The 20,640-nt window shown below is 45.9% G+C and overlaps 1 protein-coding gene across 1 annotated transcript in view; it reads right to left on the bottom strand.

Annotated features, from left to right (window-relative positions):
- Positions 1–20,640, bottom strand: part of LOC144175954 (cytochrome P450 4V2-like) — a 107,496-nt gene that overhangs the window by 11,821 nt on the left and 75,035 nt on the right. Inside the window, exon 9 of the mRNA XM_077705023.1 lies at positions 11,579–11,645. Within this exon, the coding sequence (XP_077561149.1) occupies positions 11,579–11,645 (67 nt within the window). The remainder of the gene's footprint in view (positions 1–11,578; positions 11,646–20,640) is intronic.

The following is a 20,640-nucleotide window of genomic DNA, read 5'->3' as shown; positions in this document are numbered from 1 at the left end:
TATGGGGAGGGTTCCCTGGTGGGTGCGTGGTTGGCATAGGAGCACATAAGAGGTCCGCCGAAACCCTATAAGTCACATAGGCCTTCCTATGGAGATAGGTGATTCAGGTGCACATAGGATCGACGGATGCGTTCAGGGTACAGTTTACCCCGTCTGTCGGACAGTTAGCTTCACCAGTATCCGAAACCGTTGAGACGAGGGGGATTAGTACCTATGTAGGCTGGGCAGGTGTCTCTTGAGTACTCGGGGGACCTGGTGGGTGTTAGCCGGGGGGCTGGTTGTGAAAAGGGTCCGGAGATTAGGTGTCGTCACTCAGTCGCGGGTTCTCCCTGTTCTTCGCTGTCGGAGCTCAGATAGTTGGAACCTATAGTGGGGTCCGCTGAATTCCAATTGGAACCGTCTGACGCCCATCCTGAGTTGTCAGGCCTATTTTAGGAGTCAGACATATAAGGATTAGAACGAAAACCTCGCTGTCCCCATTCCCACCCACTTTCCCATAACCCATTCCTTATTACCACCATCCGCATCCCTCATCCCAACCTTTCCTGCTACCGTCCCAGGGGAGATCAGGGGAGTCTCCCCGGGCCCGCTCTCCTGGCTGTGGTGTCGCTGTGTATTATTTTTCCCTTTTATTTTCCACTTCGGTGGGTATTTCCTTCTCTTCAAAACTCTAGTTGACCTCGGTCCAGTTTGTTTATTTTTAATTGGCGTCACCCGTGATACGTATGTGGTACGGGTTGGGCTTTTATTTTATATTATAGCCATTTAGCTTTATGTCTATAGAAACCGCCTTCGAAGCCTCTTGTGCTAACGTACATACGCGAATTCTCAAGTCACGATGGCCCTGTTGTGTCTTTGTGTAAGGCGACGCCGACCAAGGATATAGGATATATGGCTCCCCTCAGAAGCACGTGATTTTGAGTGTAACTATAAATTAGTTATTGCGCCTTATCAGTTATATCATAGTGGCTAATGTTGAAACAACTGTCAAATATTAACTATAGAAGGTGAATCAAATTCCTTAGCATGGAACAATCATCATTCACTAATGTAGAGTATTCAGACTTAATACGTATTGCATGTAGCGGTCATAAAGATAGCCTACAATAAATTAAACTCTGGATTTTTTATTTGCTACAAATACATCTACGCGTATCGGTTCAGCCAGGACCACCTGGAGACGTTCTGCAGCTGTATACATCTATTTGAAGGAATGAATAATAACCATCCGCCTCGCAGTCCGAAACACGTAGCACAGTCTTCCTATTTATGCCAACGTTAAACCGGTGACTCCAGAGATGCCGCGCGAGACCTTGTCGAATTTCCATGCTTCCACTTCAGCGGGCTCACAGCAACAAGAACGATAACGAAGTTGCACTACCAGAGATGGGTGCCAGTAATGCTGTAGCTGATTATACCAGCATTGTTGACTTCATCAAACATAATAGGGGCATGATCAGCCCCTATGTATCATGTACTTAACACCACAGAACGTATTCTGTGTTGCAATCCCGGCAACAAAACAAAGACAAATTTTACATTGACAGCCGTGCCCTCACTCTCTGCATCAGGTTATGTTTGAGACATGAGAAGTTATTTGTGCAAGCTGAACCCAATAAAATTCTGTACACATACATCTCTACATTACTTTTCATACGTACAGCACATATAGTACATTATTCTTGCGCTGCGAGAACAAGCAAAAAGAAACGCAGAAAAGGCAACGGGTCCATATCTACGAGCAATTCTCATCAAATTTTATTTCACTCCAGTAACCCCTCTAATAAAGCTTGTAATGCTAACAGCGAGTCTAAGATGACCAAGTGTGTGAATTGAAAGAAAGGAAGAAACAGTAGAAGACAGGTAGGGAGCTTACTCAAGGAAAGAATAAGAACTGTCTCGTTGGCTGCGCTACTCAAGGAAATTAGAATAAGGGGCTTTAAAGGGAAAGAAGGACTGGTATAAGATAAAGAATAGAAATTAAAGAGAAAATAAAAAACGTGGCGTGGAAATGGCATGTACAAAGACAACACCACGCACAAAAAAGCAAAACGGCATACAAATACGCAGGAAAAACGATAAAATTGGCAAACGAAGGATGCTACTCTGTGTTTTTCCATCTTATACACTTCAATTTGCTTCTTCCAGACGAGAATTGATTTCATTGCTTCCGCTGCACCATGTCTACAACTGAAATATGACTGATTTGCAGCGTACATGATGTAAATAGTGAACATAATTTGTATTTTTTCATGAAGTGGAGCTGTTCCTTTCTGGCAAACTCTAGTGCCAAACTGATCCTTAGAATGGCACTTGTTTTGTTCATTCTGCCGCTCACTTATGCCTCTCGTTCATGCTGCCTCTCATTTCATTTATGCTGCCTCTATTTGTACTAGTTTATTTGGTTCTTCTGCTCTTCTCAACTGCAAAATGTTTTTTTATATTCAAATTGGTTTTCCTTCCAAAAGGCTTTTGTCCTTTAACACTGTCTGTTTATTGGCTTTAAAGCTTTACACCTGCATGTCTTTGCTGGAGCAAGTCAGTTCCCCACATTATTTTCCTTTTTTCTCATTCTGAGAGAGGAGGACATGGAATTTTAAAGGGCAAAGAGCCCTGCAGTGGTACTAATGAACACTTGCATTACTTTCTTTCTGTTTGTAAGTACTTGAAGCTATAGTAACCACCCACACAGATTGGCACTGGTACCTTTCTAGTCTCTGGTTTACTTTTGTTGCGATTTTGTTTAAGCTGCTCTTAAGCAGAATTGCGACCTAATGCAAGCAGGCAACAACAATAATATATATAGTGTGACGTCGCCAAGCATACAGCCAATGCTCAATCTTCTAAGAATACTTAGAAAAACGAAAACTCTTGAGTGAGTTTCTTGATGCCCATACATGGTGATATTAGGCTTGAGTATTTCATAATGTTTGCATCTAAGCTAGTGAAAGCGCCACTACCTAAAAGAATTTCAATTGGAAACAACAAGTTGACACACGTGCTGCAGCGGCCTCATAGACAGGCACTTACTTACACTATTTCAGAAAGCATGTTTGTTTAGCATAACGTGCAGTAACAAATACGATTTCCATTTACACACATTTATTGGAAGCACTGTCTAGGTCGAACTTCCATTCGCTAGAAAAGCAAGCAGTTCTAAAGAGCACCTCGAACGATCGTGAAGACAATCAGCTGACCCATCCAGGTGGGGAAGGCTGAAAGATGTTAAAACAGAATTGTAGAGACGGGACAACAAAGAAAAGACTACACAGGACTAGTGCTGCATATCAACTGAATTCTTTTACCAGACACAAAAGAGTATATACAGAAACAGCGCATGCGCGAACACGGGAGAAGCAATCAGGAAAAAAAAATCAGGGGAAAAAGCAATCAGGGGGAAGTGGTTTGTTTTTAAAGGAAAAAGGAGAAGAAATGCACTGGGTGCACTGGGTATAATATTGAGCTCTCGTGGAAGCTCAACCTGCATTTAACACAGTCTGGAAGCGGGAATAGTAGGGAAAATAGGATAGGAGAGAGAAAAGTAAAGATTGGACAGGTGGGGAAAGAGTAGAGAAGAGTATTTCCACTGTGGTCGATTCTGTCGCATACAACACACCACGAACACGACGAGCAACGCTGCCTCCGGGAGACGAGAAGCCTCGAAGGGAACGGTGAAGCGCGGAGGCGAGCTTGCTGCGACGAGGAGCGAAGTCTGCGGCGGTCCCTACCGCTTCGGAGTTCGCTGGATTGGAGAGCGGCCGACAGACAGGTACGGGGGGACGGGAGCTAGCACTCGACCGCCCACACAAGCAGAGCGGGGCCACAGCGGGGGGAATGCCGGGCGACATCAAAATCTAGGGCGGGGCTGCCGAAATGAAGTCCCTCCGAAGCAAAGGAACGTGAAAAAACACGTCAACTCAACTCCGAAGCGACGACCGAACCGACCGTAACGCATCCGAAAAAGTACACACTAATCTACGCGCTAGCCTTCTAAGGTGCGGAGAATTAAGCACTGCATCTAACGCGTTAGCATGACACAAAAGATGGCTACCTATCACAAGAAAACCTTCACACAACGTTTTTACACACCAAAGTTGTCACGGCGCATAACACTGGAACGGAGGCTCCCATGGTGCAATTCATTGGTTGCTAGGTGAATACCCAATACTGCCGCCAAGTCTAGTAGGCAAAAGGACAGCGGGCAACGCTGTGAGGGTGGCATCGTGGCTGCGCTCGGGTTTAGCACGGTTTCAATGCACGGGCTGGCCGGGCAGCTTTTCCTCTAGACTCACTAGTATTAACTCTATGGTAAATATACTTGTGTTCCTGTTTAGCTTCATGTGCTGGGAAAGTGGGGACCATGTGCCACACATGCCACTGCAGTGGCAGACTTTGAGGCATCCGTATAAAAAGCAGTGTATGGGTACTTTTAAGTGTAGAAAGTTTTGCAGAATGAGCTCCCTGGGTGTGTGTCTTTTGTCGATTTCCTTGAAAGACATGTCGCAGATGACAGGGAGCAGATACCAAGGTGCAATAAACTCGGTGATGTTTGTTTTGTAGGTGTCGGTCAGGGTGACACCAAGGTCCTCTGCCTCTGCTTTCACTCGGAGAGAAAACGGCAGAGGGAGTGACGAACGGCTCAAAAACAACCTTTCAGATGATGTGTTTTAAATAATAGCATTGCACGGATGATTCCTCGTAGACGTCGCTCTTACGCAGAACAAAAGCGCCAGGTATGTGCGTTGCAGCTCTAAGCACCACTGGTCGGTTTCAACATCCCGGGTTTCTATAGGGCTTGTCCGGAAAGCCTCACGCCAGAGGCGGAAACCTCAATGCAACGCTGGGTCGAGCATATTTAAAGCTGTTTTCGAAGCAGAACCATACACCACACTGCCGTAGTCTATGCGCGATCTCACTGAACTATTGAAAAGACGGAGCAAGCATGCCTCATCTGCACCATATGATTGATTGGATAAAATTTAATAACGTTAATAGTTCTAGTACATTTATTTTGAGTTGCTTAATGTGGGGGATAAATGTGAGCCTTTCGTCGAGCGGGATACCCAGAAACTTGTGTTCATTTTTGGCGGGAATCACTACATTATTAATTCGGACTTCAGGGCCAGGAACGACTCCACGCTGTCGAGAAAACAGTACACATGTGCTCTTTTCATGATTAATCCTAAAAGCATTTTCATCGGCCTACTTTTCAAGTTTATTAGCACCAAGTTGTAACTGCCGCTCGCAGATTGAGGGATTACAAGACTCATAGCTGATTTGACTATCATCAACGTATTCTCAGTAGAAAATTGCGGGCGGCAGTGTCTTTTGTAGGAATTCATTTTGACAATGAAAAGTGTAAAACTCAGTACTCCACCCTGCGGGACCCCGTTTTCTTGAATGTGTATTCTAGAAAGTGATGCTCCAACCCTTACGCAAAACGTTCGCTCAGACAGGTACCTTTCTATAGTGTTCAGCATGTTTCCAGATACAATGTAAGCTTTGAGGTCAAGAAGGATGACTAGGCGCCATGCAGTACCGTACACCTTCTCCAAGTCGAAGAAAATAGACATACAGTGCTGCCTCTGGACAAAAGCATCTTTAACGTACGATTCCAAGGCCACAAGCTGGTCGGATATAGATCTTCCTGAACAGAAACCTGCCTGGCAGCTATCTACAATACCGTAGTATTCTAAAACGTACATGAGCCTGCTATTGACCATCTTCTCGAACAGTTTACTTAAACAACTGGTAAGTGCTATTGGCCGATAGCTAGAAGGAGAAGAGGCATGGTTCCCTTGTTTTAGCAATGGCACCACAATTGCCTCTTTCCAAGTCCGTGGAAGATGTCCTACACTTCATATCTTGTTAAATAAATGAAGGGAGTGTTTCGAGGGTGTCTGCGTGGAGGTGTTGAATCATTTCGTATGGGATTTGGTGTGCACCTGGTGCTGATGTCTTACAAGTCGCCAAGGCAACCTTAAACGCGTGGATGGAAAATAAACAGTTGCAAGAGTCTTGTAACGATTTCTTGATGTCCCTAATGAATTTGCGCTCAGCAGATGTTTTGTACTTTATAAATCTGTCTGTGTAATGTGAAGAGCCTGATATTAGAGAGTTTTAGCCGACCGGTTTTGACGCTCCGCTATGCTCCCGACGTCCCGCTCAGCACAACCGGAGCGTCAGCAGCCGAAAGGCTTTTAGCTAAGCGATAACCGCGTGACTGGTCGTTTCGCGTGCGCCTGTAAACCAAAACTTCAACCTAAACCAAACATAAAAATTTGTATTTGGTCGCCAAAACAAAGTAAAATACCGTGTTTCTTGGCCTAATTTAACCTTTTTTGGTATAATGCAGTCGCTGAAATAGTATAATTTTTGTAAATAACAATAAACACGCCGGTACACTTTGGAATAGCCAAGCCAAGGCTGTCTTTCTCGGCGATGCATAGAAGCAGCCCCGCGATTCGGTCGACGTTTTTCGCTTCCGTTCTAAAGATCTTTGAGGTGTGTGGCACCATTTCCGATTCGGAAGGGCTTTCGCGCCTTCGTCGGTCGTGTTTCAACTGATGAAACCAAGTTCGCCGGAGCGCGCTCGCATTGCGGGGGCAGCCATGTTAAAATTCCGCCCGGTAGCGTAAGCTGCCGCGACGGTCCGGTAAGAGGCCCCGTTTAGCGGAGCGGGGCCCCGCTCCGGTATCGCCGGTAGCGCGCTAGCGTGCCACGCTTGCGCAATGGCGATCCCGCTTGCTATCGGAGCGGAGCGGGCCGGCAGAAACGGTCAGCTAAAACTCTCTATAAGTTCAAAATGTTAAACCAGTGTGTTTGCCTGGTCTTCTAATGTGTTACCAGTGGTACTAACAAGGGGTAAGGTTGTTTTGTTCCCTTTGAACTTTCTTATTCGGTTGCACACCTTTCTTATGTCAGTGCAAGTGTTAATCGAACTCACAAAAGCTCTCCAGGTGTTGGTTTCGGCTTCTCGGCGAATACGCCTTCCAACTGCATTAGCACGCTTGAAAGCAATAAGATTCTGGGCCGTTGGGTACCTTCAAAGGTTACCCCAGGCCTTGTTTTGTGCTTTGCATGTTTTTCGACACTCCTCGTTCCTCGTGGTATTTTGAGAAGTACCGGAGGTTTGAGGGATTGAACTCTTGGCAGCCTCTATAATGTGGGCGGTAACAATTCCACAAGCTTCATCGATCTGCAAGTAGTTTATGAATGTGTAGGAGAGCTGTGACCTTTTTTTTAAAAGCCACCCAGTCGGCACGGGTTTCTTTAAACCTCTTATGGTATATGGAACTGTCAGAGAGTGTATCTAGGCACTTAAGAGTGACAGGGAAGTGGTCACTTCCACAAGGGTTGGAGTACACATTCCACTAAAATGACGGGAAGAGAATAGACGATCCAATTGCTAAATCAATGTGTGAGTAGGTGTTGTGTGTTGTGCAGTAGTATGTTGGTTTCTTTTGATCAAATATACAGGTACGAGATTACAGTAAGAGTCTGTCAATTAAACGGCCCCGGCCATCTTCGCGTTCAGATCCCCAGAGCTTACTGTGGGCATTAAAGTCGTCCACCAGTAGGAATGGACCCGGTAGATGGTTAATTAAGGATTCAAATTCTGTACTACAAAGGCGAAAGTCCGGGGGATTATATATTGAAGCTATCGTTATTAACCAGTTGGCGATTATTACACGTTCAGCAACCACTTCGAGGGTTGTGGTCAAAGGAACAAATTGACAGGGAATAGAATGTTGTATAGCTATAGCTACACCACCAGAGGAGGGAGAACAGTCTTCCCTATCATTCCTAAACACATAATAGCGCTTCAGAAAGTTTGTTTGTTTCGACTGTAAGTCTGTTTCCTGAAGACGTAAGATGGTTGATTGGTTTTTATGAAGAATTTCGCATATGTCATCCAAGTTTTTCATTAAGCCCCTGCAGTTTCATTGTGTAACGCATTGTACTACCATGAGTGTTTAAAGAGAGTGCAGCGTGTATTTGTGTGTTGCAGACGGGTGGTGTTGTCTACGTTACTCAGCCTGCGTTAGGGCCAGTTGTGAGCGGTGCTGGTTTTTTTTCCCGCGTCCGATGTTGCCACGCTGCTCGTTTGGCTGAACAGCTGGCCGAGGTGGCATGAGTGTTATGTCCATCTCTTCATCCAACGGCAAAGGAGTGAAAGCAGGATCTCCCTCCTTTTTCCGTGGACCCCGGGGAGGGAAGGAAACGTGGCGCAAACTAGACGTGGACGAAGAAAACAAGGTAAGACATATACAGGCGCCACGCTTTCTTCTTTTTTAAATTATGTACCAAGTAGCTCAGCAACCAGTTTTGTTAGCCCGGGTAGGGCCTATCGTGTTTGCCACGTGGAGCAATGGCGGCTGAAGCGGAGTTCTGCGCGTAGATGCGGATTCAAGGCTCCCCACCTCGCTGCCTACTGTGCCCAAAGGCGACAGCGCAGCAGGAGCGGCAGGCAAGCCGTCTCAACCTACGGTGTTCGTTGGCACCTCAGCCGCAGTGGAATCCACAGGCTGTCGTGCACCATTTTGTGCAGCTGAAGCCAGGCCAGTGGGGGGCGGGTGTGGGAGCAGGTGAGCGTTGCTGAACTGGGTCGCCCCCGAAACCGACGCTGCCCCACCCCCGGAGAGCAGCGTCAGCGTAACTTCCTGAGGTAAGCATCGAATGTCTTTTCCGAGCTTCTGGCTAAGACTGCTTGTAGGTCACTTTGAGGTTTGTTTTCTTTCTCATTTTTGAATATTTTGCAATTACGGAAGTACGCGGGGTGGGATCTTTCACAGTTAGCACAGTGAAATTGTGTTGCATTACACTCATGTGTCTGGTGGTCGTACTTCGAGCATTTTGCACATGTGTTTTGCCCTCCACAGTTGTTGCTACTCCGCCCGTACCTTTGCCATTTGAAGCGACATCGCGGGATTGGGATGTACGCCCTTATTTGACGGTGGAGAAACCCAGCTTTGGCAGATTTGGGGACGTACTACGGTCAAAAGTCAACATCATATGTTTGGTTTTGATTTCATTTCCGTCACGCCTCATTGTGTTACGTCTAACATCAGTCACTCCTTGCTCACGCAAGCCCTCAAGAATATCTTCAGTTTTATTTATGAGTTCAGTTTCCAAGAGGACACCTTGGCAGATGTTGAGGGTTCGGTGAGGTGTTACAGTGATCTGTAAGTCACCTATGCTTGTTCGCTTTAGAAGGTTAGCAGATTGTTACTTAGTTCTGACCTCAATAAGCATGTCGCCAGATTGAAGTATCTTTGCGTCATAGGTTTTTCTAACTATACCTTCAATGAACTTTGTGATCAAGAACACAGATTTCGAAGTTATTGGGGTGGCATTGTCAACAATCTGCATAACTTGGAAGCTTGGAAAGTTCTCAGGGTTGTTGAAAACGAGGTTGGGTAGGGGTTTAAAGATTGCTTCGGTGCGGGCCCTTTTCAGGGCCGATCATTTGAAGGAAGGGGTTTAGATAATACTATGCGTCATAGTATAAAGCAGGGGACGTGGGTACTTTCTTTTTTTACTTTGCCCTGATGGTCAAAGAGGTCCCGGAGCACCCTTCCTGGTAAAGAGACAGGGAGCCCATCCGCCTGAGCTTGACCTGGGCACCGACGGCCACCGTTCGTGGTTTCTGCCTTTCACCTTACAACTCCTAGCCGCGGTAGATTACAGCGTGAGTGTGGGGGCTCGGGGTCCGCGTTGTCGACTATACCGCCACCAAGATTACTCAAGGTGCCCCGTGCGGGGAAGTGGAGGAAGTGGGGAATGTCCTACTATAATAATCATATACGCTATACGGTGATAATCGTTATAATCATATACTTTGATAATAATAATATGTCACAATCATCTACCATGACAATAATCTTATATACGTGAAGTAGATGAAGCATGGCTGAGAGAGGTGAAATGTGATGATGATTATGTATAGCATTGAAATAAGTGAGGCGCATGAAAACGAACATTAATAGTGTTTACACTATATGTAGCTATGTATCCATACATACATGCATATATATATATATATATATATATATATATATATATATATATATATATATATATATATATATATATATATATATATATATATATATATATATATATATATATATATATATATATATATATATATATATATATATATATATAGCGAATCAGAATAGGAAATGAGGGGCTTGTTGAAAATAAGACAGAAATAAGAATTGGCAGTCAAGAAGACCTCGGAAAGCAAAGAAGAGGATGTAGTAGCTCACGATAAAGAATTTGGAAAAGAAGAAAGTGGAGAAAAAATGCCCGCCAGGTGGGATCCGAACCCACGACCTCCAGAATATCGGTATTGTGCGATAACCACTACGCTACCGGCGGGGCTACTTTAGCCTCCACTTTCTGGGGTATTTATGCTCAGGTGTTTTTGTTTCCTGCGCTTGGGGGTGGTAGCCAGCGCCACTCGGACTACTCGGGGTGAACGGGACCTTCTTTTTAACCCCCGGGCCGTGACTCGAGCGTCTACGACATGTCGAGAGTGGTAGACCAGCGTTGAACCCTCTTAAGCTCCCTATGGCACCAAGACTGCCAGAACAGAGGCCCTCGCTATGCATGTAGCGAATCAGAATAGGAAATGAGGGGCTCGTTGAAAATAAGACAGAAATAAGAATTGGCAGTCAAGAAGACCTCGGAGAGCAAAGGGAAGGATGTAGTAGCTCAAGATAAAGAATGTCCAAATTCCAAATTATTTTCCAAATTCTCTATCTTGAGCTACTACATCCTCCCCTTTGCTTTCCGAGGTCTTGTTGACGGCCAACTCTTATTTCTATCTTATATATATATATATATATATATATATATATATATATATATATGTGTGTGTGTGTGTGTGTGTGTGTGTGTGTGTGTGTGTGCGCGTGCGTGTCCGTGTGTGTGCGCGTGCGTGTTTGCGTGCGTGTGCGCGCGCGTGTGTGTGTGTGTGTGCGCGCGTGCGTGCGTGCGCGTGTGTGTGTGTTCCAGCGATAGCATTGTCGTCACCATCAGAGGAGCAGAACGTAGAAGCCGGACCGCCATCGCATAAAGCGCGACCGGTTCTATCGCACTACCTGGTCCCACCTTCTGCTATACTACTCCTAGCCTCTGGACTGCACAACAAACTTACCCAATAAATCCCATTTCAAGTGGTAGAGGCCCGGGTCATAATCCCTCCATAAATTACATTTTGAGAGCCATTTCCCTGCAACATTATTGCTTTCAGTGGCTCACAGCGCAAATTTATTGTTGTCAGAAGATTCTCTTACGGCTGTTTCGAAAGTGTATTGGGTTACTTACTCACAAGTTTATATCTTCACTTTGGAAGGCCTACATGGGATCCATGCCGATGCCATAAGTGTGCAAATAGTAAATGAATAGGGCGGTCTATTCCATGTACGCAACGTAAAAAATGTCATGTTGACCATCAGCATGCTATGTGCATGAGTTTTAGGTCCCTGTCTTGTTTTTCGCACCTTTTCGTGAAAATCATGCTTATAAATGGGCACGGCTGGCAAATGAACAACAAGAAATGACTTACCGATTACAATGTCCGTCTTCAGTGTACGGCTTATAATTGGCGCCGGAGGATACAGTCTGAGAGATTCCTGCGAAACAGGGAGACAGTGGAGCCGAATGCTTAGTAAACACCTAAGCCTTAACCCGTTTGTATCGTCCATATGATAAATTTTATTTACCAAGCCTCTAGATGATTTGTGTAGTGTAATTTAAAATGACGCTTTGCAGATATGTCAAATTTGCTCGACTTTTAGATTATTCAGTGTAATGAGTGTAATGTATGGATTCGCAAATGTTCTCCGTGGTAAAAAATTACCTACATGTGAAGAATCTTGTAACGCAACAAGGCGAACCCGATCGCTACCTCGCTGCGCCTCAGCAATCTTTACGGACGTATATCTATGTATATAAACATCTGAAGCGATTGGTAATTTGTATTCCTGATCTACCCACGCTGCACAATTGCAATAAAAATTGCTGTTTTGAAGTTTTTAATGTAATATAATAGAACGTTATTGTTGTCTTAGTAGGGTACATTATTGGAATCTCTGATGCACTTTATAGTGATTACCCTACAGCGGCAGACGTGACAGCACTCCAAGCAGTCGACAGAATTTCTTCTGTCTGTGCAGCCACAATTGCCGGCTGCTCTTTCTTCAGTACCCTTGCGGACTGCCCTGTGATCGTCAGGGGCCTTCAACAGGCCTTTATCGTCGGCACGTGTAAGCTTCCACCATGCTGATAAGCGATCCCCGGATCCTGCTGCTTCGCCATCGCCAGCCACCGCTTGGAGGCACTGCCTTCAGAGATGACAGCTATAAACAAGCCAGCATCGGGCACTGCGCTCCATTAGCTGCAGTCACAGCGCTTTAAGCAGTCGCCTGAATTTCTAAATTGTCTGTGCAGCTTAGTCTCTCATTGGAAGAGGAAATCGCGTTTCTTGATTTTTTTTTTGTTTTTGCTGTCATTGCTGCCATTTCCACTGTTTTTTTTTTTTTGTTGCCTGCGCGCTATTCCCACGAACGCGGAGTTTGCAAGGATGTTTGCAGACGTGCAACAAAGGCTATCAACACTGAAGCTGACCGAACTGCGGAAGCTGTCTTTGGAAAGGGTTTACGTTAAAAATGCCAACTTCCGGTGTTAATGTCGTTGAGCTAAAGAAGCAAGTTGATGAGTTGGTGTCAAGCCTTGAGCACATGAACTCGCTTGTTGATGATCAGCGCAGTTATAATGCTTCATTGGTCGCCGAAAGCAAAGCACTGAAGACGGAAAACTCTGTTCTGACTCAATAGGTTGCTGACCTTGAGCAGTATTCGACGACGAACAACATGGACATCAAGTGCGTTCCTTGCACTCAGGGTGAAAATTGCATTTCAATCGCCCCGAGGTGTCACCGCAACTTGGCAGTGGGGGCTACACCTCGGACGCAGCACTAAGCGCATGTCGACTTTCTTTGCCGCAGATTGCTGCAGATCACCCGGATCGTCGTTCCAAGGGAGCTGTATCGTGCGCCAAATAGCGTTCGAAAGAACCCAAGATCAGCTTCGGAAAGAGGGCGTATCTGGAAGCGGTGCACGTGATCGGCAGCGCTGCGGCGTCTGGCTACAAAAGGAACCGTTCGTCAGCAGCATGCTTCACTTGAAAGTGGCGGCGACACCTCGGACGCACCACTAAGCGCATGTCGACTTTCTTTGCCGCAGATTAGTTACGGTACTAAGCGCCTGTCGACTTTCGTTGCCGCAGATTAGTTACGGTTTACGGCAGAATTTTTTCCGTCGGTGTTTGTCGCCGTGACTGCCAAGTTCAAGTGTATCGGTTCCTGCATTTTGATGAATATTGTATACCTTCAACATGTCGAAAGAGTCAAATGTAATATGTAAAAAACCCGAAAATGTAAAAAAGCAATTTGCAGGACCGATACACTACTATCGGCCATGCGAATACGAGACAATCCCTACAAAAAAAAAAGAGAAACACAAAAACAGCTTTTCAGCATTAAGTTACTTTCCCTGTATAAAATAGCAGCTAATAACATTTGTGCGCTGCTAAAGACCCTCAAGAGAAAGTATTACGAACAAAAAATAACAGAAGCTGGCAGAGGCGATTATTACGGGCTGCAGATATCATCGAAAACGACTCCGATATCTGCAAGCTTAAGAGAGAAAAACACAAATTTGTGAAAACACAACTTACTCCTTTTCGTCTGTTAAGGTTGGCATTTCCGAAAATCCCGCCTTCTCGAGCCCTTACGCCGTGATAGAAATTTTCTCCCGAAGTTAGTCTCTAGTTCTAGCTGTTTTTTTTTTTCTGGCTAAGTCAGTGTATCGGGCTCTTTTTTTGTAGGTATAGATTGCACGACGTCCTCCAATAAAGATACCTTTAATAGTTAATCCGGTCGCTAAAGCATCATTGAGTTTATGAAGCCTAAAAGACGACAAAACGCCCTGCGACCTTCGCGGTGGCCGCAACAACTAAGACCTCTAAAATTTAGGGGCCTTATGCGGTGGCCGCAACAACTAAGACCCCTAAAATTTAGTGGCCTTAGCAACAACTGCAATGACGCAAAATGACGCGAACTCGTCTTGCGATGGAATTAGACTATGTCCAGGATCTTAAAGTTCATGCGTATACGCATTTGATCTTTCTTTATAAAATATAATTTAATCCTGTTAGCTCAACATATCTGTTGTAATGCAGTTCTTTGTGGTTTATTCTCAGAAAGTTGTTCAAAGCAGTTTCGGTTCTCTGGAACACGGTCGTTGCTCCAGACGTTGTCTCTGACCGCGCATTAGCGATACTTTTAAAATCGCCATGAGCCGCTTTTCGCGTGTTGTTTGCTGCAGATATAGGGACAATAAACCTCCTAGTACTGCTTCTATACTCGGATACAACTCAAGAAAAATGCGGCTTTTCCTCATCAAAGGACCCCCATCCAGCCAATTGTGTCGCCGTATCAACGTGACGTCGCGGTAGACCGCCTCCACGCCGCGCTCACGGAAGAAATCACAAAACATGTTCTTCCGCGCTTACGGACTTCTACCAAAATGGCCGCCTCCGCTGTTCGCGTCAAACCGTCGGCGTCGTCGGGCTCTCTGAGGACGATTTGTAGTGCCGTGCAGTCGTATTCCTTCTTTGCGTGTTGTGTGCAGTGTTCTTAACATGCTCGGTAATGACAATCGCTACGGTGTTTTTTCTTCTGCTTTGTGAGCGCTCGCGTTGCCGGCAAGCAGCCGCCGCTGCAGTTACTGCAATCTGTGTACGCTGTATCATACGAAGCGGTCGTCATCATCCTGTACGGGCGTTTGCCCTTGAGCGTGAAGTGCCGTTCTACCGTTCTCGTTCTACCGTTTAGTCCCTCCTGTGTCTGTGCCACCCACGTTATCGCACCAGTATCTGCGACAGGGGGCGATAACTCTTTGTTTATTTCTCGTAGATTACGCCAGCAAGTTGTAAATATTGTGCATAGCGCACGACATTAACGCCATGGACAGTATGCACGGGGCGAAACGCAAGCCGCGCGACGTCGCGCGCTGCATTTCGTTAGAGCATATATGTCGAGCCGTGTGTCCCAAGTCCATGTCGGGCGCAAGCGTATTCGCCCAAATTGTGATCAAGCTGCCAAATACAACAGGTAGAATTTTCGCACTTTTTGACCGTGAATGCGTACGAGCTGTAGCTTAGCTGCGTGATGGGATTTCATATGCCACCTTTTCTATTTTGCTTCTCGGTTACGCTGAGATACCATTGTTAAATGTGTTAATTGCAACAAGTATGTTTTTGTCGCCTGTTTTTTGTTGGAGCGCCTTAAGTTGTTGTTTCGGACAAAAACCTTTGTGAATTAAATACGAATAGGCACCTGCTTTGAGTTTGCATTGTCTATGATAATTAAGATTCCACAGGAGTGTTACCACTGTAAGTTCAATTTCATTGTCCCGTTTATGCTTTGTGAATGAGCTGTGGTTCGCGATAGTGACATTGCATTAGCTAGATTTCACCGGTATGACCAGCTGCAACAATGCATGTGACGACATGAAACGCAGCACTGAAATCAAATAAACCACCTTTCAGCTTTTTCTACACATGCGCATGCATATTGTTCACCAAATCAAATTCTTGCATGAGATGTGCATTATTGAAGCTATATAGACACTGCTCGCCTTGTGTTTGTCTCTTAAGTAAGAAGCTGCTGCTGCAATGGTCATCTGCATGCACGTGCTCTAAATTCGAAATAGAGCATTCAGGGTGGAAAACAGCTCAGCATTTCACCCATTCTCACTGTTGCGTCACACGTGGCCGCTGGAGCGAGAAGCTCGCTGCTCCAAGTCAAATAGAAAGCTGCTGCTTGCCACAGCACTGTTCGCAACTCAACTCGTGCAATGTCTACACATATATTAGGAGTGTAAATCACAATGACAGAACATGAATTGATGCCCACTTCATAACACAGGCAATGAAGTCTGTTGGAGGGTTACGTAGTGATATGCACTGATTGATGACATGTCGGTTGAGTTGATGCATGGAAGCACACATATGGTACACATCGCTGCACTGAAACTGGTCAATGCATATCATACTTTTCTTGCTACGCAAGAGCCAAAATCGGATCATATGTTCAGGAGTAAATTTCTAATCTCGCCAAATATGCACTACATGAAATTATTCCCATACATGGGAGGATCGATTGAAACCAACCTTGTTTCCCCTTCCCAAAGCTTTCGGGATTGTTTTTAACATTGTGCTTCTGCATTTTATCCAGTGGAGTAGGCAACAGATAAAACCTATTTATCCTACGTCCTGCGTAAGACAGCAGATAGCTAAACAGAATCAAATTAGAAATAAAACACCGAAGCAACTTTTCTTGTCCTCACTGCTGTATCCTGTCAGATTTCGCTCAGACAGCTAAACAGACGCATTGCTGAATTATGCAGAGCAAATGAAACGAGCAATAAGACACTGAAGCAGATTTATTTGTTCTCAATGTTCTACAAGAAGACAACTTGGCTCAACCAGCCACACGGGCACACAATGTTCAGTTACATGCTTTCACGTAGGCATTTAATTTGCAACTTTGTTTCTGCATCCAATACACACATAAGTGTCCAAAAAATGTAAAAAAACTTGGGGTGAAAACTCGAGCTAGCGTCTTTTCCTGTAGGTGAAACTTGCCTTTATAGCCATTTACATAGTGTCGCACAAGGAGCCCTAGAGCCACACACTGCAGATGATTCTGCTTGAAGTGAATTTGCGAACTCGCTTGACTCTGCTTGCACACACCTCATGCTATACATGCGAATAGCCATCCTCCCTGTGCAGCGAAAACTATCGCATAGTGCAAGCGTGGCCCTGCTTCCAGAAAATAGTTTGGAACAGTGTGGGTTTTCTCTAGCTCGAGATGTACAATTTTCTTTTATTGATACGTCTGCCACGCAGTGTCTTGTCAGGACTGCATTTATTCGGCCTAATTCCTGCACCACACTTGCAACAAATGAAACCAGAAACCAAGCACTGCAACAGCCTTTTCTGATTCTCATAGCTACATATCAAGGCAACCAGTCCTGAGCCAGCACCACACAATACACCGCTCGGTTCACTACAGCAAATGAGATCATGCATCGATTGTTGAAATAACTTGTCACCCTCACTGTCATACTGGAAAATCCCTGTTGACTCTACAACACAGCATACAACATTGAGCAATGGCAAATGAAATAAAAACCAAACACTGCAATTGCATCTTCTGATTCTCATAGCTACATATCAAAGCAATCAACTATGAACAAGTTACGCTGCACACACAGGCTGCTCAGTTAACTCCAGAAATAAGTCTTAATAACGCACACAAACAGCATGTCTGGTCTTCTCTGCTGTCTGGTGGAGTTTCTTGCTCCTGCAGCTATGGAAACACACCTACTTAAGCTAAATTGCGCACTCCACACTAACTGAAAGGGGCAAAGGCGGCACTGGCGAATAGCTGGCCGCCTTACACATCTTCAAAGGACTCGATACCAGATAGGTCACTGTCAGAGTCCATGTCATCTTCATCCAGATGGATTATAATAGGTTGAACACGCGCACTTGCTCCACCGTCTCCCCTGAACTTTGTTTCAATGCTGATCACACGCTGAACTGCATTTGCCCAGTGTTGAGCTGTTACCTTGGCAGCTTCTTCCCTCAGGAGCACCTCTACATCTGCCAGCTTAAATGTGGCATTTCTGGCTGCGACACCTCGTTTCATCTGCGCCCATATGAGCTCAATGGGATTGAGCTCACAATGGTAGGGTGGGAGCCTAAGCACAATACATCCTGCCCTTTCAGCTGCACCGTCAATACGATACTTGATGTACCGCGTCTTTACAGAGGCCACAAGGCTGAGGAGCTCCTTTTTAAGCCTTTTTTCATCCCAAGCAAGTCCTTTGGACGTCAGCCAGTCCTGAACGACCTGTTTGCGCGAAGAAGTCGTAGGCACTGCTTCTTCCAGCCGCGAGTGGTACGAGGCATTGTCCATGACAATTACACTACCTTGTGGCAGTTGCGGCAAAACGGCGCCAAACCACCTTTCAAAGCGGGTGCCGTCCATCTCCTCGTGGTAGTCGCCGGTCTTCGTACCCCGAAAGATATCCAGGCAACCACTGACGAAGCCGTCCTCGCTGCCTATGTGCGTTACAATCAGGCGCTGTCCTTTCCCTGACGGCTGCTTCAAACCTGTCGTCAGACCACGCATGAAGGCGTCGTGGTGGGAAGCAACCGTCGTGTCCGTCCAAACAGTCGATAGCGTGTGTCCCGCATTCACCCAGGTTTCATCAAGGTAGAAGATTTTTCGACCTTCCATCCTGTACCTGGCGACGTCGTAGAGGTACTTCTGCTGCCACGCGACAATGTCGTCCCGCTCGATCAGCAGCGAGTTCCGGCCCCTCTTCTCATACCTGAACCCGATGTCATTCAGCAGGCGGCGCACAGTCCATGGCTTGAAAGGAGTAACATCGCCGCTAGCGTTGAAATCCGCAGCAATTGCCTTCACTGTTGGAATCTCATTGCTGCGAAAAAAAGCGATGCACGGACGACCGCAATGCGCACTTCGTGAAGTCGTCGTACACTTCTGTGCGTCGTCTCTTTCCGGCGCTTCGCGGGCGCTTTCGGGAGGGCGTCGCAACATTTCCGTCGTTATTTTTCATCTCCTTCTTCACGTCCATCACCAAGCTCACGCTGACTCCAAGAAGATCGCTCACGGTCGCGGCCGTTTCTTCAACGCTGCGCTCTGGGTGAAGATGCCGCAAACGAACCTACGCGTTCCGGATCATCTCCCGTCCGCAGTTGCAGATGACACGGCCGCTTTTGTTTTTCTTGTACCATCGGCGTGGCGTAGATGGCAACTCACCACAATTCTCAGTCGACAACGATAATGCACATTCAGATGCGACTTCTTCGGGATCCATGGTGGGAAATGGGGCCGGCAATGCATAAAACCAGAAGATGCCAGAAGCAAGCGGCTCAGGGAAAACCCGGAAGAGCAGAAATTCACCATCAGGATTATAATTGGAACTCGCTACTGCAGCTGACGATAAGTTCTTTCACGCGTTGCATTAAAACGGGCACATACAGAATTTTAGCTAAGGTTTCTATCTCCGCTCAAAGTGAAGGCGTCCTTAAGAACTACTTTTCGGCACGGACGCATTAAGGAAAGCTTGGCTCCGAGCGCTGCCTGCAGGTGCAAGGCGGTCGGCCACGACGTCACCTTGATAAAGCGACACTATTGGCTGGAAGGGGGTAGTGGAAGTGGGGGATTGGGCGACGCCCCTTTTTTCTTGACTTGTATCCGAGTATAGTGAGCCAGTATCGTTTCACAAGGTGACGAAGAACGAGCTGAGGCCGCCGCAGTGGCTGAGCCCCCTCGCACCATCGAAGATGCTCAACTGGGAAGCTTTTGTCCCGCGCCTACGGAGCTCACTTATGTCCACCCCGGGTCGTAAAAAACGTATTGACGAAAGGCCGACAGTCGGTCAATTCGCAGAAAGAAGTCCCCAGAAGGGAATTTAAACCCTCTCAGCGTGGTTATACTAGCGCTGAGCCCCACCCATATAAGCTACTCGAACACACATGAAGAACGCCAATAAAATGTACATAAGACTAGAGTTACCGCGCGTGTCGTACATTGCTGTTTACCTGTTCGATTGGAGCAATCCGAGGTGCTAATCTTAGCATTTCTTTAATAACGCCTATGCAGTACGCTTTCCCGCAGTCCTCACAGATGTCTGATCACCAGCGACTGCGGTCCACCAGGCAAGTAACACCATCGCAAGTGTGTGGTCGCACTGCACACCCGTCTGCTAGTTTACACTGCGCGAAAAGTGCTTCCGTGCATTGGCTTTACGCTTTACGATAAAAGCTTCGCTCGATCGATATTTTCTATTACCTAGGTTAACTTCTCTGACTCTTCTGCATTTAATTGGCTTTAAATTCTTTACAAATGCACTAGTCGTACACGCAATGCAGCTTACAGCACCACTGGAGCGAAATTCTTAAGCGTCGTGAGCCAACATACGCATTCCATAAGCGCTACTGTGGAGTTATTTTCACTCCATACGCTTGGCTAGACATATTATATCCTACAAACTAACAAAATAACGCAAAATTGTTTCGGATACAAATCTTGTGCCGGCTCTGTGCGCGATTTGGCCGACCTATGTTATCGGCAGTAGCTCTAGCCAATACACGTGAGTTCGCGACACAGGAAACGTCACACGAAATCGGCAACAATGCAGGATTGAGAAAAACCTTACAAATGAATTTCTCTGCTAAATACATTCGCGTAAACCCACTGACAGTGGTCGAAACGTGGCCTAGGCACTACAGACCTACATCTGCACAAGCAATTTCACAATATTTACAAATCACTTCAGTGTACCTTTAAGGCAATGCCAGGGCTATCAACAATAAAAAAGACCTTACTGTGCCAGAGGAACCGATTTTTCTGTAGTGAATCAAAAACTCTTTACACAAACACGTTATGGCATCCTCCTGTCAATCGCGCTCGTTTGGTGACATTTTTACACAATGTTAATTATTTCGAGTTCACGTTGATATAAG

Source organism: Haemaphysalis longicornis, unplaced genomic scaffold (assembly GCF_048455015.1).
Source record: "Haemaphysalis longicornis isolate Haplotype H1 unplaced genomic scaffold, Haemaphysalis longicornis Haplotype H1 scaffold_3, whole genome shotgun sequence".
In the NCBI taxonomy this organism is placed as follows: Eukaryota; Metazoa; Arthropoda; class Arachnida; order Ixodida; family Ixodidae; genus Haemaphysalis; species Haemaphysalis longicornis.
The sequence above is the reverse complement of the archived record's forward strand: the minus strand, read 5'-3'. Positions and strand labels throughout refer to the sequence as shown.